General features: G+C 39.4%; 1 protein-coding gene and 2 long non-coding RNA genes across 5 annotated transcripts; 1 reads left to right on the top strand and 2 right to left on the bottom strand.

The window, feature by feature from the left end:
* Window positions 1-1,221: 1,221 nt before the first annotated feature.
* On the bottom strand, window positions 1,222-2,741 carry LOC107281703 (uncharacterized). Of its 3 annotated transcripts, XR_010742366.1 has the most exons (5): window positions 2,619-2,741; window positions 2,318-2,486; window positions 2,134-2,244; window positions 1,881-1,982; window positions 1,222-1,509 (listed from the first exon to the last, which is right to left on the bottom strand). It is a non-coding gene; the product is annotated as an uncharacterized lncRNA (long non-coding RNA). The 3 variants fall into 3 exon arrangements; XR_010742365.1 differs by lacking the exon at window positions 2,619-2,741 and having other exon boundaries at window positions 2,318-2,535; XR_010742367.1 differs by lacking the exons at window positions 1,222-1,509; window positions 2,619-2,741 and adding an exon at window positions 1,516-1,721 and having other exon boundaries at window positions 2,318-2,535.
* A 158-nt stretch (window positions 2,742-2,899) lies between these two features.
* On the top strand, window positions 2,900-5,343 carry LOC112939702 (uncharacterized). The gene is made up of 7 exons (XR_003243556.2): window positions 2,900-3,247; window positions 3,362-3,437; window positions 3,516-3,811; window positions 3,885-4,083; window positions 4,209-4,316; window positions 4,521-4,795; window positions 4,867-5,343. It is a non-coding gene; the product is annotated as an uncharacterized lncRNA (long non-coding RNA).
* A 2,279-nt stretch (window positions 5,344-7,622) lies between these two features.
* Window positions 7,623-16,338, bottom strand: LOC4343080 (tyrosine decarboxylase). Its single transcript, NM_001422121.1, has 13 exons — window positions 16,204-16,338; window positions 15,911-16,058; window positions 13,260-13,332; window positions 12,849-13,079; window positions 12,194-12,357; window positions 11,816-11,956; window positions 11,060-11,119; window positions 10,229-10,393; window positions 10,019-10,075; window positions 9,603-9,667; window positions 8,393-8,516; window positions 8,145-8,282; window positions 7,623-8,046 (listed from the first exon to the last, which is right to left on the bottom strand). Coding segments are annotated over exons 1-13 (1,494 nt in total). The 5' UTR covers window positions 16,206-16,338; the 3' UTR covers window positions 7,623-7,920.
* Between the last annotated feature and the right edge of the window lie 572 nt (window positions 16,339-16,910).

Raw genomic sequence — 16,910 nt, 5'->3', positions numbered from 1 at the left:
ATGTCTGATTGCAAGCCATGCTCCACTCCTGTTGACACCAATGCCAAGCTCTCCTCCACATATGGCTCACCGGTTTAAGACCCAACTGACTATCGCAGCCTGGCTGGTGCACTTCAGTACTTGACATTCACTCGGCCAGATATTTCTTATGCTGTTCAGCAGGTCTGTCTCCACATGCATGATCCCAGAGATTCGCATCTCGCTGCTCTCAAGCGTATCCTTCGGTACGTCCGAGGAACGCTTGACCTTGGACTACACATTCGGCGCTCTCCTTCGACCGACCTAGTGGCTTATTCTGATGCTGATTGGGCCGGCTGCCCTAACACACGCAAGTCCACCTCGGGATACGCTGTGTTTCTTGGTGACAACCTGGTCTCCTGGTCTTCCAAGCGTCAGCACACTTTGTCTCGTTCTAGTGCCAAAGCGGAGTACAGGGCTGTGGCTAATGCTGTTGCAGAAACTTATTGGCTGCGCCAATTGCTACATGAGTTACATACACCACCCTCCAAGGCTACTTTGGTACACTGCGACAACGTCAGCGCTGTCTATCTCTCCACTAATCCGGTTCAGCATTAACGGACCAAACATGTGGAGATCGATCTACACTTTATTCGTGATCGAGTCGCCGCCGGTTCTGTTCGAGTGCTCCATGTCCCAACGACCTCACAGTACGCGGATATCTTCACCAAGGGTTTACCTAGTTCACATTTTGTGGAGTTTCGGTCTAGTCTTAATGTTCGTTAAACGACGTTCAGACTGCGGGGGGTGTTAGTTGTGTATATCTGTATCCAGTGCTATCCAACCGATATATCTCCCGATTATGTTTCTATAAGTCGGTTGAGTGGATAAGGAAAGGGTATGCCTATATACGTACTCCGCATATGTAAAATTAATCTATTGCGTTGAGTCTATGTCGCTCTCACTAAGCATATGCCCACTTCGTCGGGTTGGCTGGGCAGAGCCATGACGAAGGGACGCCAGCACATTGTTTCCATGCCACTGCAGTACTGCACCAAAATTACAAGATGCTCAAATACTCTGCGTGCAGAACACACGGTCTCAAGCTCCGTGAGCTAGCATCGCAGCTGAGATTTGAGGATTTGATGTGTTTGAGTGGGCAGTCAGCAGTTGCTGCTATAATGATAGTGCCATGTTTGATTTCAGCAGGGTGTCAGTGGATATCAAATTTCAGAAACTTCATCTTACTCCCTCCGTCCCAAAAAAAAGACAAACCCTGGATTTCCGTATCCAATGTTTGATCATTCGAAAAAAAAGACAAACCCTGGTTTTCCGTGTCCAATGATCATTCGTCTTATTTGAAAAAATTATGAAAAAAATTAAAAAAAAAGTCACACATAAAGTATTAATCATGTTTTATCATCTAACAATAATGAAAATACTAATTATAAAAAAATTCATATAAGATGGGCAGTCAAATATTGGACACGGAAATCCAGGATGTCTTTTTTTTTTTGACGGAGGGAGTATTCCTTTGGTACAGCAAAAACCCTGAAATTTCATACACGTATTCGTCAGCAATTCAGAATGTCAGATACAAGACTGTAGTTAAAAAAAAATCTAAAGAACATACTAATAGACTCATAAAACTTATACGTATATTTGATGTGTTTGTGCAGTCAGTGGTTGCTTCAATGTCACCAACTCCCAAACCAGCAACACCCAAACCATCAATCATAGTGGAGTGTGAATACCAACCACAGCTGCAGATTATTTCTTCTATGGTCAAGTTACTTAGGATTAACATGAATACTTATACCAATCAAGATGTGTCTAGAGAAAAAACATGATCAGCAGATATAAGAGATTTCTCCAGAGCTACATGGTGAACAATATGAGGAACCTGTGGAAATGAGAGATACCATTGCGGCGAGCGGCAGGATAGCTCTGGCACCTTAGGTTGGTGTCCATCTTGCTGAACGGTGTCATGGCCCACACTGATTGCAGATCAACAGTAGCTTGCCCTGTTCAGAGAAACAACACAAACCTTTGGGGTTGGGCTCAGCTTGAGGAAGCCCTTGGCTGACTTTGGATGCCGGCAATATACAGCAAGACCAACGAACAAATGTAAGGCAATTATGTAGCAAATTAAGGGTGGACCATCAATATGCAAACCTGTTTTTTTTCCTGAGGATGCCAAAGACCGATGCCGTGCCAAGGTCGACGAAGCACGGCGACCTCAGCTGCCGCCCACTTCCTCCCCAGGTAACGCCCTAATTCATGCCCCTGGACAGGTAGCAGGTATCAAAAGCTTGGATTGACGATGGAGGAACCTGGATCGAGCTACCAAGGTACTCACCGCTGCCAGATCCGGCGCGCATGCAACGAATTCGTGCGGCCCCCATCCTCTCTTTCGATCGCCCGCTGCCATGGACACTGTCACCAAGCCCGAACCCTAAAATTGCCTACGATGGAGACCTACATCGCTTTCTCCCGAAGCCAATCGCCAATTCGCCAATTCGCCATCGCTGGAATTTTGATTGAGTTTGTTGTAGATCCGAAAAAAACGGAGTGATGGAGTATGGGAGGAATGGTTGAATATGGTAGCCTACGGTATAATAACAAATACTCATAGTTTTCTCAAGTAAAGAAATTACTACCTTGACACGGTTGGTTGTGGGAGGGTGCGGCATTCACCGGGTAAAAAAATTACTGACATGCAAGTAGAAGGAGGAGGTGGGCTGGGGCTGTGAGGTGTGCTACGAAGGTACATAGCACGTTAGGGTGTTATGTAGTGTGTGTGTGTGTATATATATATATATATATATATATATATATATATATATATATATATATATATATATATATATATATATATATATATATATATATATATATATATATATATATATATATAATTCCTAACTCGATGTGTTGGTTAGATTTTTTTTCTTCCAATAAGTATCAAAGATGAACATTGGTATTTAGCGGTTGTCAACAAAAAAAACAACATATATAGGTACTTGATTCTCTGTGTTTGGCCTTCAATCGTGTTGATCTCGCAAATACGGTTAGTGTATATGACATGTTTACTCTATTTTTTTTAGATTGTATTTCATTTACGTATATTGTTGACCGCAAATATGATAATTGAGCAGCTACAAGGACTACAATATCATCTTAATATTATTGGACGGCAACAGGACTTGCCTAGCCACAAATGGGGTGACCTCAATGTTATGAAGTGGCCAATCATAGAATAACTACAAGAAAGAATTCAAGGAGATAGGTATACTACAAATTAATTTTTCATGGAATATTAATATAAGATGAATGATATATTTCAATTGGTGTACTGTTGTTTTGTTTTTACTAGTTGTAGTCATACTTTAAAACAATGCAGATCTTCATGTGGACTGTTCATGCTCAAAATTATGGAGAATTGGACAGGAGAATCACTTTCTCGTTCTATTACACAGGTGTATTTCTTAATAAAAAATAGTTGATCATATATCTTATCTATTTTTAATTAAACAAATTTACTTTTTAATGCGCAGGAGGATATTACACTTTTTAGGTTCAAACTAGCCGGTGCATTATTATGTTAGAAAACAAATAAAGCGGTCATCACTACCGGGGAACAAAGCAAAGATACCAAAGACAGTGACGACGATGTTGTGATATTGGGTAGTCATCAACGGAAATTCAACTCTAAAAGGGACATCTATGAAACTAAAGAAGTAAATAAAAAATATAGTTCACTACTCTTTGTGGTAGCTACGATGAGTAAACAAGAGTTGATAAGCGGCCTTTTGCACTACATCCAATAGATTAATTGCGCTGAAGCCATGGAGTAAGCCACTGCAATACATTGTATACACACGTAGTTCAAACATGCATTAATTAATTTTCTTATTGATTGACAGGAAAGTATGGGTACAAAGTTCAAGTCCGCATTTTATTAGCTTGAGTCTCAAACATCTTCAATCAGTACTGAAGAAGGATGAGCCATTGGAAAGTGAATGCTTCAACATGGCTATATGTAAGTTCATGTATGAAAAAATCCAGACGATTCACAAAACTAAAGAAGCAATATCGAATCATTGTCTGGACTTGCAATTTTGGGTATGTTTTTAAAATCTAATGCTCATGTTATTCTCTATTGCTCGTGTTGTTACCTAGACTCGCAATATCAAACATATTGATTTCTCTATTGCTTATGTTATTGAACCATTATTTTAATCATGTAGAATGCTACTGGCTTTGGTAAAGACCCGGTCCACCATGACAACGTAGATCTTGCAAAGACCATCAGTAGCTGGTCGAAAATTCATTACAAACTTTCACAATGCAAATCGGTAAGATCGCTAACATTTGATCCTATATGCCCGTGTTTTACATATTATCTTGATAGTTGATCTTTTGTATATTCTTATACTAGTACGCCATGCTTGAAGCTTTATCATGGTCATAGTGGACTAAGAAAGTCAAACACTATATATATTAGACTCTAATCTACTTATTCCAAAATATAAAAATAACCCAAACATGAGATACGTCAGGATAACTATTTGTGATCACTTCAACAAAGCTATGTGGAAGGCATGCCCTGGCTCTAGGTGGAATGAAGACATCAACTTGTGGAGGCAAATATTTATCAATAATCCGGTTCTCGACAGGTAAGTTATCTTCTAAAAACTCGTTCAAACCAATAAATTTAATTGTGTAGTGCAAGGGTAGCTAACTATTCAACTTCCTTGGGAGTTTATCGGGTTTTCTTGTTCATCTCTTCGTGTGTACATGGAAAAATGAAGAACTACATTTGCCGGCTATTAATGTAAGTCCTGACAGGCATTGATCATTCATATATTATATTATATAATTACAAATATTTAACTACATGTGCAGGATGGTGACGAGCTAAGGAATTTTTTTTTGCTAAATCTACTGATGTACCAACAAAATGAGTGTGAAAGCAACATCCCTACCGGCGCACGAGATTTTCTAAAGTGTATCAAAAATGCACAACATTAGGGTAGTTATTTATCTATATGGAGTAATTTAATTTGAGGTGATCATCCATTAGAAATACCATATCTAGAAATGCTTGATGTTCTAGATTTTTGTTTGTGCTTTATTTGTATGACATCATCAAATTTTCATAGATGTCTTCTATCTATGTTGCTTTTTTATAATTTAACAAACGCCATGAGATTGTTTTATGCGCCGAAAAAGGTTGCACTACGCTTATGTAATGATAACATATATCTTGTTTTTAAATTAATCTACAGAACAATTATGACTTGTAGTTTCTTTTGGATTGCCAGATTTTTTTTCCGTGATCAACAAAATTCCCCGTAGCAACGCACGGGCACCCTACTAGTACCCCAAATTATGAATTCCCAAACCACTGTACATAAGGGGTCGGTATACGCATTCCCACAAAACCAAATAATTGCCCTCATTAGCCTTTTCATAACCTGCCAATGGTTAGAACCGACACAATTCAGTTCGTGATGATTTCAGTCTCTCTTTTCATATATGTTTTGCTTGTTTCCAAGAAACTAAAGTCACAAATTTGACAAGGCATTTGTTTCTCTCAGATTTTGGCTCTATAGCTATAATAATCTTGTAGCCCTCCCAATGGTTAGAACCAGGGAGGTGTGCTTGTGGCAAGGAAGAGCTCTTGGACACTTTCTCAGTCTCAGTGCAATTTATCTAATAAGAACGTCGCAATTGGTGGTTCTCTTCCTTCAAGAGCTCTGGAATTAGGGGTGGCAATTTCTCTGTTGGGTCTTGGGACGAGGGGGCCGGGGACAAGGGGAAATTCTCACCTGCAGGTGAGCTGGGGTGAGGCCCAGCAAATTTGCGAAGACGGGAACGGGGATCGTAGATTACCTGCGGGTGACCCGGTGGGGCCGCTAGGTGTGAGTTACTTCTCTAAATCAGCCTATTCCAAAAATATAGACCCAATTGACCCATATATAAAACCTACCCCAATCCCGATCCACTCCTTCCCTCACCTAGTCCCCAACCACCCCACTGCCACCACCCCTAGCCCCCATCCCTAGCTATTGGCCACCATCCTCATCTCATCGGCCGCCTTGCCGACATGCCCCTAGCCGTCCGTAGCGCTGGTGGTGGGATGGGGTGGGGTAGGGGGGGTGTTCAGGTTCATGTTGTTACTAGTCAAGCTGAGAAACAAGAGGTGGTTGTTGAGTACTATAAGTGCTTCGTAGGCTTAAACCCATAAGTTGTTTAGTTTGGATCTTCTAAGGTTTCATGATTTGCATTTTGACTTTGCTTCTTTGGGTCTTACTTACAAAGAAGTATGTGCAACAATTAAGGAGTTACCATTAGATAAAGCCCTAGGCCAGATGGTTTTACCGGGTGTTTTTGGGAAACTTATTGTGGGATTATCAAGGCTGATGTGCTCCTTGCTCTGGTAGCAATTCAGCAAGATTTCTGGCGACTTCTCTCGGCCGCGCGGTCGTCGCCGCTGCTTCCCCGCTCGGCTGCCGCTTTCTTCGCCCGTCCGTGCACCCGCTGGCGTCAGCTCCTGTCGCCCGTCTGCGCAGTCGTCGCCACTGCTCCCCCGCTCGGCCGCCGCTTTCATCGTCCTTCCACTTGCCCGCTGGAGTCTGCCGCCATCGCCCATCCGCGCGCCCACCAGCGTCAGCTCCCGTCGCCCATCCGCGCAGCTGTCGACGTAGCACTCGACGTCGGTGCCCGTGCCGACACGGCTGCAACGAGTCGGGCAGGCAGGCCGCGGTCACCGCATGTGAGGACCAGACCGGCTCGGGGCCTCCTGCAACCAGGAGGACAAGCAGGCGGAGGAACGCGGTGGCGGGCCACATCTCCCTCGCCAGCTCCACACAGCCCGGTGCCGAGGTAGGTGCAGGGGTGATCGGCGAGCGCGACGACGACAGTGGCGGCACCCAAAGAGATGACAAAGAGGGGAGGGTGGAGTGGCGGGGACGCGGGCGAGTCAAGGCCGAGAGACGTGGATATTTTTTGCGAGCACCATGTGTCACACAGATTCTCTAATCACCCAAAGTGACATTTTATTAAAAAGTATCCTCTATGAAGTGGCATTTTTTGTAAGGACATCCTATTGAAGGCACCTCTATGGAGTGGCATATTGTTAAATTTCTCCCTATCATCACACCTCACATCATTTCTAAAATATTTTAACATATCTATTCATCATTTTTATAATACTTAAACATATACCTAGTAAATATATTCCACATCAAAGCATGAGTATCATTTATTTCTTTTCATGATTAGTACTAACAAACCTTGACGTTCCATTACTTTTTTTTCCCTATACTCTGCTTCTTGCAATGCAAATTTTGGCCAACAATCTAATATTTCATATGCATTGTCTACTGAATTTATTTTTCTCCAAACATGGTTTCACAAACTAGTTTAATTTATTATTAATAACTAGTATCCTTTTTTACTCCTAGCTTGTTTTTTGAAAAAAAAAACACAATGAAAATTGCTTCATAATTCCCACAGCAAAGCACGGGAAATCACCTAGTTAGCATATATTGTGCAACCCGCCTATCAAATCCAAACAGAAAATCGACTCAACTGTTTTGACTCCGGATTTTCAAACCAAACTAACTCAAGCGGCTTACAAACCTGAAGCATTTTTTCTCATGGGGAGCTGCGTAATCTTGGTAAAATTTGTATGTTAAATGTTATACTGCATGCCACCTCACACTACCATCCATAATGCAGGGAGTTTAATATCAACTCGAAAAAAATTGCAGGTCGATCAAACGACCTAACCCACTAAAAGAATCATAGAAAGTATTCAGTATTTCTGTTTCACAACTGAATAAATTATGCTATCGTGTATTGTCCTTAACAGAAACTTTTTGTATGAACTTTGGCACCTTCAATACTCGAAGGGCAAACAATGAGCTGAATCAGTGAGCGGTATTCACTTATCTACACCATTTTCCCCAAGACCTTGGTGGCCTCATCTCGTAGAAGCTTCCAAGCGGCATCCACGTGTCGCTCCTCTGTAAGTGGCGCTCCTACTGCAAATCTCAAGACGAACTTACCTGAAAGAACCTGTGGATGAAGTAAACAAAATAAATAAAACTTTGCAGCTGATATAATGTTCATGTGAGTAGATCTCACGGTAACTGAAGGATTTGCATGCCACCAACCGTGTGAGATAGGAAGATCTTTCCACTTGAATTTACACCATCCATCATATCGTAATTCAATTTACGTCCATTTTCATGGTCAGAAGTGGGAGGCACAAGTCGGAAACAAACAAGTGAAAAAGTCCTTGGAGTCACTACCTGGAAATATCTCAAAATGACTTAGAAACGAAAATACACTGTGTTTTCAAATTATAATTGACAAAGAGTATAATAGTCTCTAGGACAGAGTTGTTTCCCTGTTCTTTTACCTCAAATCTTGAATCAGATAATAAAAGTTGCTCAAAATGTTCAGCCAAATGTATGTGTTTCCGGATATAGCTTTGTAGGTTGTCCACACCATAAAGTCTCAAGACCATCCATAGCTTAAGTGATCTGAAACAGCATGCAGTGCATAGTAATGCATGATGTGTAAACTAATATCTATGTCAACAACTTGCAATGAGCCATAATGAATAAAAAAATGCAGTTAGGACATATCTCACATCCGAATTACTAACGGTGCACAGCTTCAATAATTTAGTATAACTTTAAGCAAATTGAAAAGGAATGTATTAATTCAATCAAGCAACCATGAGAAAAAAAAAATCACAAACATATAATTACTGTTATCATAATTATGAAAATCTAAAGTTAATCAGGTGTACCTAAGAGATATCCTTCAGAACTTTTAGGTTTTAGCTTGTATAGCTTACAGGAACATAATACCGTGTCAAATGGCCAAATGGGGCAAGGTCTATGCTTGCATGTTTGGTTTAGAAAAAAATAATGTAAGTATCAATAGTGGATTCAATATACTAATGCCCATTTCAGTGAATCCATGATATGGCATTTTAGGGTATGCACTTACATCTTTTTGCCCTGTTATGAGGTGTTGGTAAGGACAAATTTTATTTCACAAAGGCTTTGTAATAACATTACTGATGCACTTAGTACAAATTTGATTTGCCTAGGATAATCCATAAATATTATAATGCATGTCTTTTTTAATATGATAACTCCAAAATGTATCTGTTCAATCAGATGAAACAAAAAGAGTCTATGTTCCTTTTATAAGGATACACTTTTTACTATTAATATAATAAAGTCAAAACAACATAGACTAACCATATGGAAACTACAATGCAATGTTTTCCATTAAAATTAATTGGAATTTATTACAATTTTATTAATTCATATCAATAAAGCTGTAGAAATACATGGTCAAAGTCTGATAATTAGGATTTATCTGTGAGGAAATAGAAACTAACCACAACTGGCTTTTTGAATCCTGGTCAAAACTATGATAATACATATATGTAAATTGTCACATTATGCTCTTTCAATAAATATCTTGAAACTTCAAACTATCCATAGCCTTAGTTACACTATTTGTATTAAAAAAATATCAAATGGATATAAAATGGTAAGTTTATCAGAGATAAATAGTAACAAATCGAGCGGAATTTGCCAAAATGTTACCTAAAGCGTCGTCCAAGTGGAATTTGCCAATCTTTGAAATCAACAACTGAATTAGCTTGGGAAGCCTAAAAAGTAAGATAGTTGTTCCACATTGGTGCCACACAAAACATAATTTTTCATCAGAAATAACATGACTCTGACTAAAGTCTCTAGCAAAATAATGGGCTTCTTCATTGAATTTTTTGTTGTTAAATTGAATTAAAGGCATTGTTTCAACTTATGTTAAATTCAATCCCTTAATTGTCTTAATTATATATCAAGAAACATTAAGTTATGCAGTGTGAGTTGTATATTTGATTTTACCAAAAACAAATTATTATTTTATCATACACTATCCAGCCAATACCATCTCTTAAAAAGTATAACAAATCCAGTATTCACTATCCGCCAAACTTAGAAAGGGAAAGAACGTTAACCTTGTTTTTGAGAAACTCTGGATTCGTAGACAATGATTGTATGAGAAAACTCCTGTCCTGTTAGCGTTATATCAATTTATCATAAGAAACAATGAAATTATACCATAGTAAGATACTGATATGCTTGGGAGCAAATAAAAGAAAATAGAATCTCTAAGAATTTAAGATTAAGAAAACATGTTATGCAAACTGAATTGATGGTTAGCTTACCTTAACCCATAGCAAGGAACAATCGAAGTTAGTGAGGAACCATTTGTGGGCATTCATATTAAACGAATCAGCTTCTTCCACTCCATTGAGGTGGTGTCGGTACTCTGGGCATATACAAGCACTTCCAGCATATGCGGCATCAATATGGAACCACATGTCATTGGACTAATGGGAAAAAATGGTTAAAACATGCAACGACATTTAGTCAACATACATATAACCAAGACATTTACAGAAGAAATAGAATCGCACAATTCTTATTCTGAAATAAGGCACTATTGACATTAGGGATGTAGTTTTCAGAAATTGGATCTAGAAAAGACCTCAGAAAGGGGAGGTCAGGATAATAATGGTTTGCCCACTTGAGAACCGGCAAAACCAAGTGTTGCTATCTCTCGAGATGTTAACTAGAAAATAGCTTGAAATTTTTAATCAGTACACAATTTATAGCTAAGTTCTAACAGAAACAGAATGATTTTCTAAATCCTGATCCCAACTGAGACTCCTGTGAATCACCATTAACCAACAAGGAATTAGCTAGATTTCAAAACCCTATTATAGAACTGCAGAGTGTGATGAAAAATAGTATGCCCATGGAACCGCGATTTCCTCACACAATACGTATTAGTAAATGGTTTTTCAGATAGCAGGGTAAAAGGGCCACATTATATTCCCAGTTGATAAAGATTGACAATTTTTGTTGTTGACATAACAGCAATCGAGAATACTAAACTTATATAGACAGATGAACATGCATTTTAATATCAAATCACATTTAATATTTAATCTTTCATCATTTGCTACTTATCATAATTTATCAGGTCCGAATACCTTTGCTATCTGTCCTAGTTCAGGCAGGGGGTCCACAGCTGATGATGATGTTGTACCTACCTGCAATAAATTACAATTTTTTTTCAGAGGAAACCTACCCGCATATAGAGACACTGTAATTGTGCTTGTGCCAATGAAGAGAGTTAAAGCTAAGTGGGCACATCACAAATCATGGTAAGAATAATCAAAGACCAAAATTTCAACTTATGTTTGAAGCTACAAAGCTGCTGGCTTTAGTTCTTCACAGAATATGGATAACAATAATTAAGTAGGCAAGTTTGATAGCAGTAGCAAAAAAGGAAAACATGTTAAACCTGCAGCACACAAACAAATCAATAACTTGGCCAATATAGCAACTTGGCCAGAAGTCCAAAATATAACCAGATGGGTTACCAGTATGTACCTCATCTGTCTTGCAATTTAATGTCCCAACCCAAGGCACAGGCAGATGAACGAGTACCAAATAAAAGAAAGTGTTATGGCATTGGACTATATGTACCCCTGTTAAATGGTATACTACAGTTACTTATCCACTTTCTGGGGAACAAAAATATAGCAACAACTTGATTTTCTAAAATTACATTGTGAAATTACACATTCATTCCAATGAACTATATAGTAGGACCGAGGGAGTAATTTACTAAAAATAATACAATAATTCAAGTTGAGGTGTCATGTCCAAACTAGCTTATAAATACGAAGCATCTCAAGGTCTAAAAAATTGGCATATGAAAAAAAGCAAGGCAAATTGCTTACTGTTGCACAGATGAAAAATGGTATCAAACCAGATGACAGGTCTATGGAAAGCGCCTCACTAACTGCCTCAGGGGCAACGGCGTAGTTCTTATTACAATCAGCAATTACAACCCTAACATTCTCTGAGAAAATTCCTGCAATCTGTAAGCAGAAGCATGCCAGCTCAGAAAAAAAATTAAAAAATAATAATATAACACCCAAGATATTTACTATACATAAATTTTAATTTCTTATTTTGTGAATAGAAGTTCGAGGAAGAGGATAAGACATGTTATTTTGGGCATACCAATCTGTATGTGTTATGGAAAAACAAGAACTTTTTATAGAACTGATTATTCATTGTTGTGATACCAAATGAGATATGTTCTGTTTTCACACCTGGCATGCCTTTTGTAGAGCAGAATGTGTCTGGTCAGATGCATAAACTACTAACTTTTCAAGGGAATGCTTCCCATGCTTCTTTAAAGCTCTATCTCGTGCAGCCAATAGTGCAACAAGAACAGCTTCACTGGCAGTACCTTGTATTACTCCTCCACCAAGAGCTACAAAGGGAGAAGCGATGGAGAAACTTGGGAATGCAACTTGAGCAAGGAAAAGTATACAATCATCTATACTTATGAGAGATATATTTACACACTACATGAATAACTATTGTTTCACTGCATAGAATGTAAATTTCACATTGTCTGACATGGATATACAGTAGCACACTGAGAAAGCTGATGAATAGCGTGCGCAACTAGTTCAGGATTCACATGCACAACTGTACCAAACATCCAATACTGACGAAGAATAAGGAAATAAGAAACATTACTCCAATGAAGAATGGATGGAAGCACATCTTAATATGGTTAAACTCAAAACAATAGCAATTTATCAGTCTTAGCAACTCCTATCTCCTCTATTGGGAAGTTGAAACTGTAGAATTGGGAAGATCCAAATGTAATAGTCAGTCAATTATCTGATACTGTAGTATGGCTAGAGAACCAAGTCACGAAGCATAGAATCTCAGTTAAAAGCCAACAGGCCTTACCAGTTGACAGAAACTGGCTTGGAAGCTGGAGCATTTTTGCAAACCAGTCTAAGACTATAACCTCTAGCTCAGTAGCAGCAGGAGAGGTTATCCAACTGAAGCCAACAATGTTAAAGGCAGCACTAAGCATCTCCCCCAGGAATCCAGCAGTGCTGCTATTTGAAGGATAGTAAGCAAAATAATTTGGACTTTGCCAGTGCGTTACTCCTGGTATTATTTTTTGTTGAATATCTGTACGTAAAAAAGAATATCTGTTTAGAGCATTTATCAGAAAGCATGAAGTGTTCTTTGTGTTTAGCCGGAATACACTTGAAGAATAACAATTAACAGACGAGTGTATCAAGTATCAAAGATAAAGAATAAGGAGTAAATTACTGTGTTACTTGAAAATAGAGCGAAAGGGGTCATCACCATCAAAAAGGGAATCCAAAGTATCAGGTTGTCTTGGGGCTGAATCTGGAAGAACTTCCTTCAGATATCCTGGCTGCAAAGAAGTCACTCAAATCAACGGCCATTGAAACTGAAATCTTAGTGGAGTGGAAAAGATATTACATAACATATTTGATGGCTGCAAGAATGATGGTGACACTGTGCATCTATCCATGGATGGAGAGGCCAGATGGTTTTACCTCCCACTATAAAAAGTAACTGAATAAATCTTCCACATATAAAATAACACTAGTTTTGCTAGTTCTCTTAATTCTTAATAACTGATACTATCACCATTTTATCACTTCACAACCTGAACTGTTTGCAGTGGAATAATTGAAACTTCCTAACAAAAGGCATGATGTACTCCTCCACTTCCATACAAGGGTGTGGCAAACACATCAGGGGAATGCAGATTTCTATTTCCCATACATTTTGTCCAGAACAAAACAGATATCATAATTACAGCGAGAGACTGACAGGTGGATCATCTTGCCATAATTTTGACTTGCCCTAAACCAAACAACAGCCTAAATAAAGCAATTGCCTATTTTTATCACAAACACAATATTAGTTAGCTCCTTGGCATATGCTTTTCCGCGATTACAAAAACCAACGTGTAATTTTTTTGAACACTGCGTAAGCTATGGTCTATGGGTATTGAGATTTTCTTTAAAAAGGGTATAATATACTTCAACAATGTGAAAGTATATATGTTTCAATTTTATACCTTTTTTTTGAAGCAAATGACAGCAGGAGATGTGCTGGATATATTAGAAGGGAGAAAAGTACAGGGAGAGAATCAAGATCACCCTAAAACACAGAATCACTTTCAGAGATTACAGACAAAATAAAAGCAGCTAAAGACCGCACTCAAAACCGTCAGGTTTGGAGCACAAGCTGTATGAGGTCTATATCTTCTTTAACCAGAAAAGCTACTTGGGTGGCACTTAGGTAACTTTGTTGAAAGACCCTGCGATTACGTTCAAGCCACACCTGCCACCAAGTTACCAGCAAAGCCCCTATCAATTTCTTTTTTCTTTCTCCTTGCATCGAAGAAGCAATCTTTTCCCACCATCGAAGAAGCAATTTTATACTTTTATAATCAAAGTGTAAGGACATGTTTGACTCCATTGAAATGGATTAACAAAGTTACACCTTATAATGAGGAAACTCTAAAACATCACTTTGAAGCTTCACTCTGAACCCTCTTAGAACATATTTTCACCTTGGACCCCCTTTTCTTACCTTTTTGTTTCACTTTGTACCTCCTTTTACTCTTGCCGTCAAGCTTACTCCCAGTGTGCCACCGTGACATGCACCCTAGTCAAGCTCCTCTTGTCTCAACTGCCGTGATGTGGAAGAGAAGGTGTCCAAAGCGAAACAAAATGGTAAAAGAAAAAGGGTGTCCAAAGTGAAACTATGTGCCAAAACGGGTCCAATGTGAAACTTCAGTAAGAAAATGGGGATTAAACGAGAAAGCTATTAGCGTATGATTAATTGAGTTGTTCTCTCCCTAACTATGTACACAATCACAAGTGGTTCACATAATCATTTTAAACTGTTTGCAACAATTGATCGCGTTTGCCCACTTGTTTAATTTATTATTATTTCTCGAGACAGAGAGGGGAAACTTAAATGATCAAAAGATGCCCACTTGTTCTATTGAGATGACACAAGGGACAAAATGTTCAGCTCACCCTACAGAGCAGCAATGTGCAACGACTTGTCAAAAATGGAAATGTTGCCAAAAAAAAAAGAGAGGAAAGGAATTCATGGGGGAATTGCTCACTCTCTGACTAGTAGACAATCACAAGTGGTTCACATTATCATTTTAACACATTTGCAAAGAGTGATCGCATTCGCCCACCTTGTTTTAGACAGAGGGGAAACTTCTCCTGTTCTCCCATTTCCATTACTAGAAATGATCAAAAGATGCCCTCTTGTTCTATTTATAACTGATACAAGGGACAAAAATGCTTAGGGATGCAATTGGACAATCCCACTACCCGCGTAAATATCCCGCCTGCTAGCTCATTTTCTACATGGTAATACAATTTTAGAAAAAAAAACTAGAAGTGGAATAAGCGGGCGAAAAAAAAAAAGGATTTTTACGGTACAATATACTGCAAGTATATATAACCTTACGGTGTAGATTGATTTGATTTTTTAGTTAATTAGATGGCAGTATAAAGTTTGAAAGGGTAATTTTGTCTTTTCTTCGTTATTCTATCATCAAACCATGCTATCGTCACGTGCTTTGTCAACAATGGCGCTCAGGATACTTCTCCCCTAGTGCACGATAAGGTTTAGGACCGGGTACTCCCAATTAGATTCAATCTGAACCAAAAATTACTAAAGTGTTATTTTATTTTCTAGCAAATTCCTAGCATGCCCTTCTATATACTGCCAGTAAAAGTTCTAAAAAAAATCCCGCTTATCCGCCCCACTTGCATCCCTAAAACTGCTCAGCTCACCCTACAGAGCACAGTGCGCAACCACTTGCCGATGAGCAAAGCCAGAGGACAGATAGTCACTTGATAAAATTAAAATGTGGAGCAGGTGCAGGGTTGTACAGGAATATCCGCAGGAAGGAATCTCTCTGAAAGTGAAAGAGAGTTGCAAATGCTTGCCTGGACTTGGCTGAGGACGGGGAAGGCCTCGATGGATTTGTAGTAGTCGGCGACGAAATCCACCATCCGGTGCCCGCACTCCCGCAGCTGCTCCGCGTCCATCGGCCGCAGCCACTCCTCACCGCCGCCGCCGCCGCCAACTCCCTCCCTTGGTAACATCGAGCGAACCCAAATCAAGAAACCGAAGAAGAAAAAAAGAACAAGAAAAGGAATTCGCGAGGAGCTCGGAGAAACGGGCCGCCGGAGAGGAGAGGAGAGGAGAGGACGGCGGTTTGGCAGATGGTTACACTTACATGGTGATCGAGGAGGGAGGAGGAATTGGGTTACAGTTGCAGTCCGGCCGCGGGGGAGAAGGAAGCGGGCGGGATAGAATGATAGATAGGGGAGAAGGCGGGCGCGGGCTGTGGGTGGGTGCGGTGGGGGGGAATGGAATGGGAATTTTGGTGGGTTTTGTTTTGTTCCGTGTCGGCCTCTCGGGATGTGCGGTGCCGATCGCTTGTTTGTTTACACGAAGTTTAATAATATAGCCCAATGCTAATTTCGAATAATCTATAATTAATATAATAGTTAATTCATACAATATTTACTTACTATACTATTAATATCTGGTCTCACTTGTCATACACACATCATGTCTTGGAGTCCGTGCTGCAGCTGGCTACAGATCTGTAGCCCGCTGATTTTCTCTCTCTTCCTTTAACTGATTTTCTCTCTCTTCCTTTATCTCTTTAAAATATGTTTATAGCTGGCTTATAGCCTGCTATTGTACCTGCTCTAATAGTATAGCCTAATACTACTAGCTCCAATTCATATATAACGAATCTAATAGTTAATACAATAGTTGCTTACTATACTATTAATATATGGTCCCACCTGTCATACACACATTGCGTCTTAGAGTCCGTGCTGCAGCTGGCTACAAATCTACGGTCCGTTGTTCTTCTCTCTCATCTTTTATCTCATTAGAATATGTTTACAGCTGGCTAATAGCCTAATCCGT

This window comes from Oryza sativa, chromosome 7, assembly GCF_034140825.1.
Source record: "Oryza sativa Japonica Group chromosome 7, ASM3414082v1".
Taxonomy (NCBI): domain Eukaryota; kingdom Viridiplantae; phylum Streptophyta; class Magnoliopsida; order Poales; family Poaceae; genus Oryza; species Oryza sativa.
The sequence above is the reverse complement of the archived record's forward strand: the minus strand, read 5'-3'. Positions and strand labels throughout refer to the sequence as shown.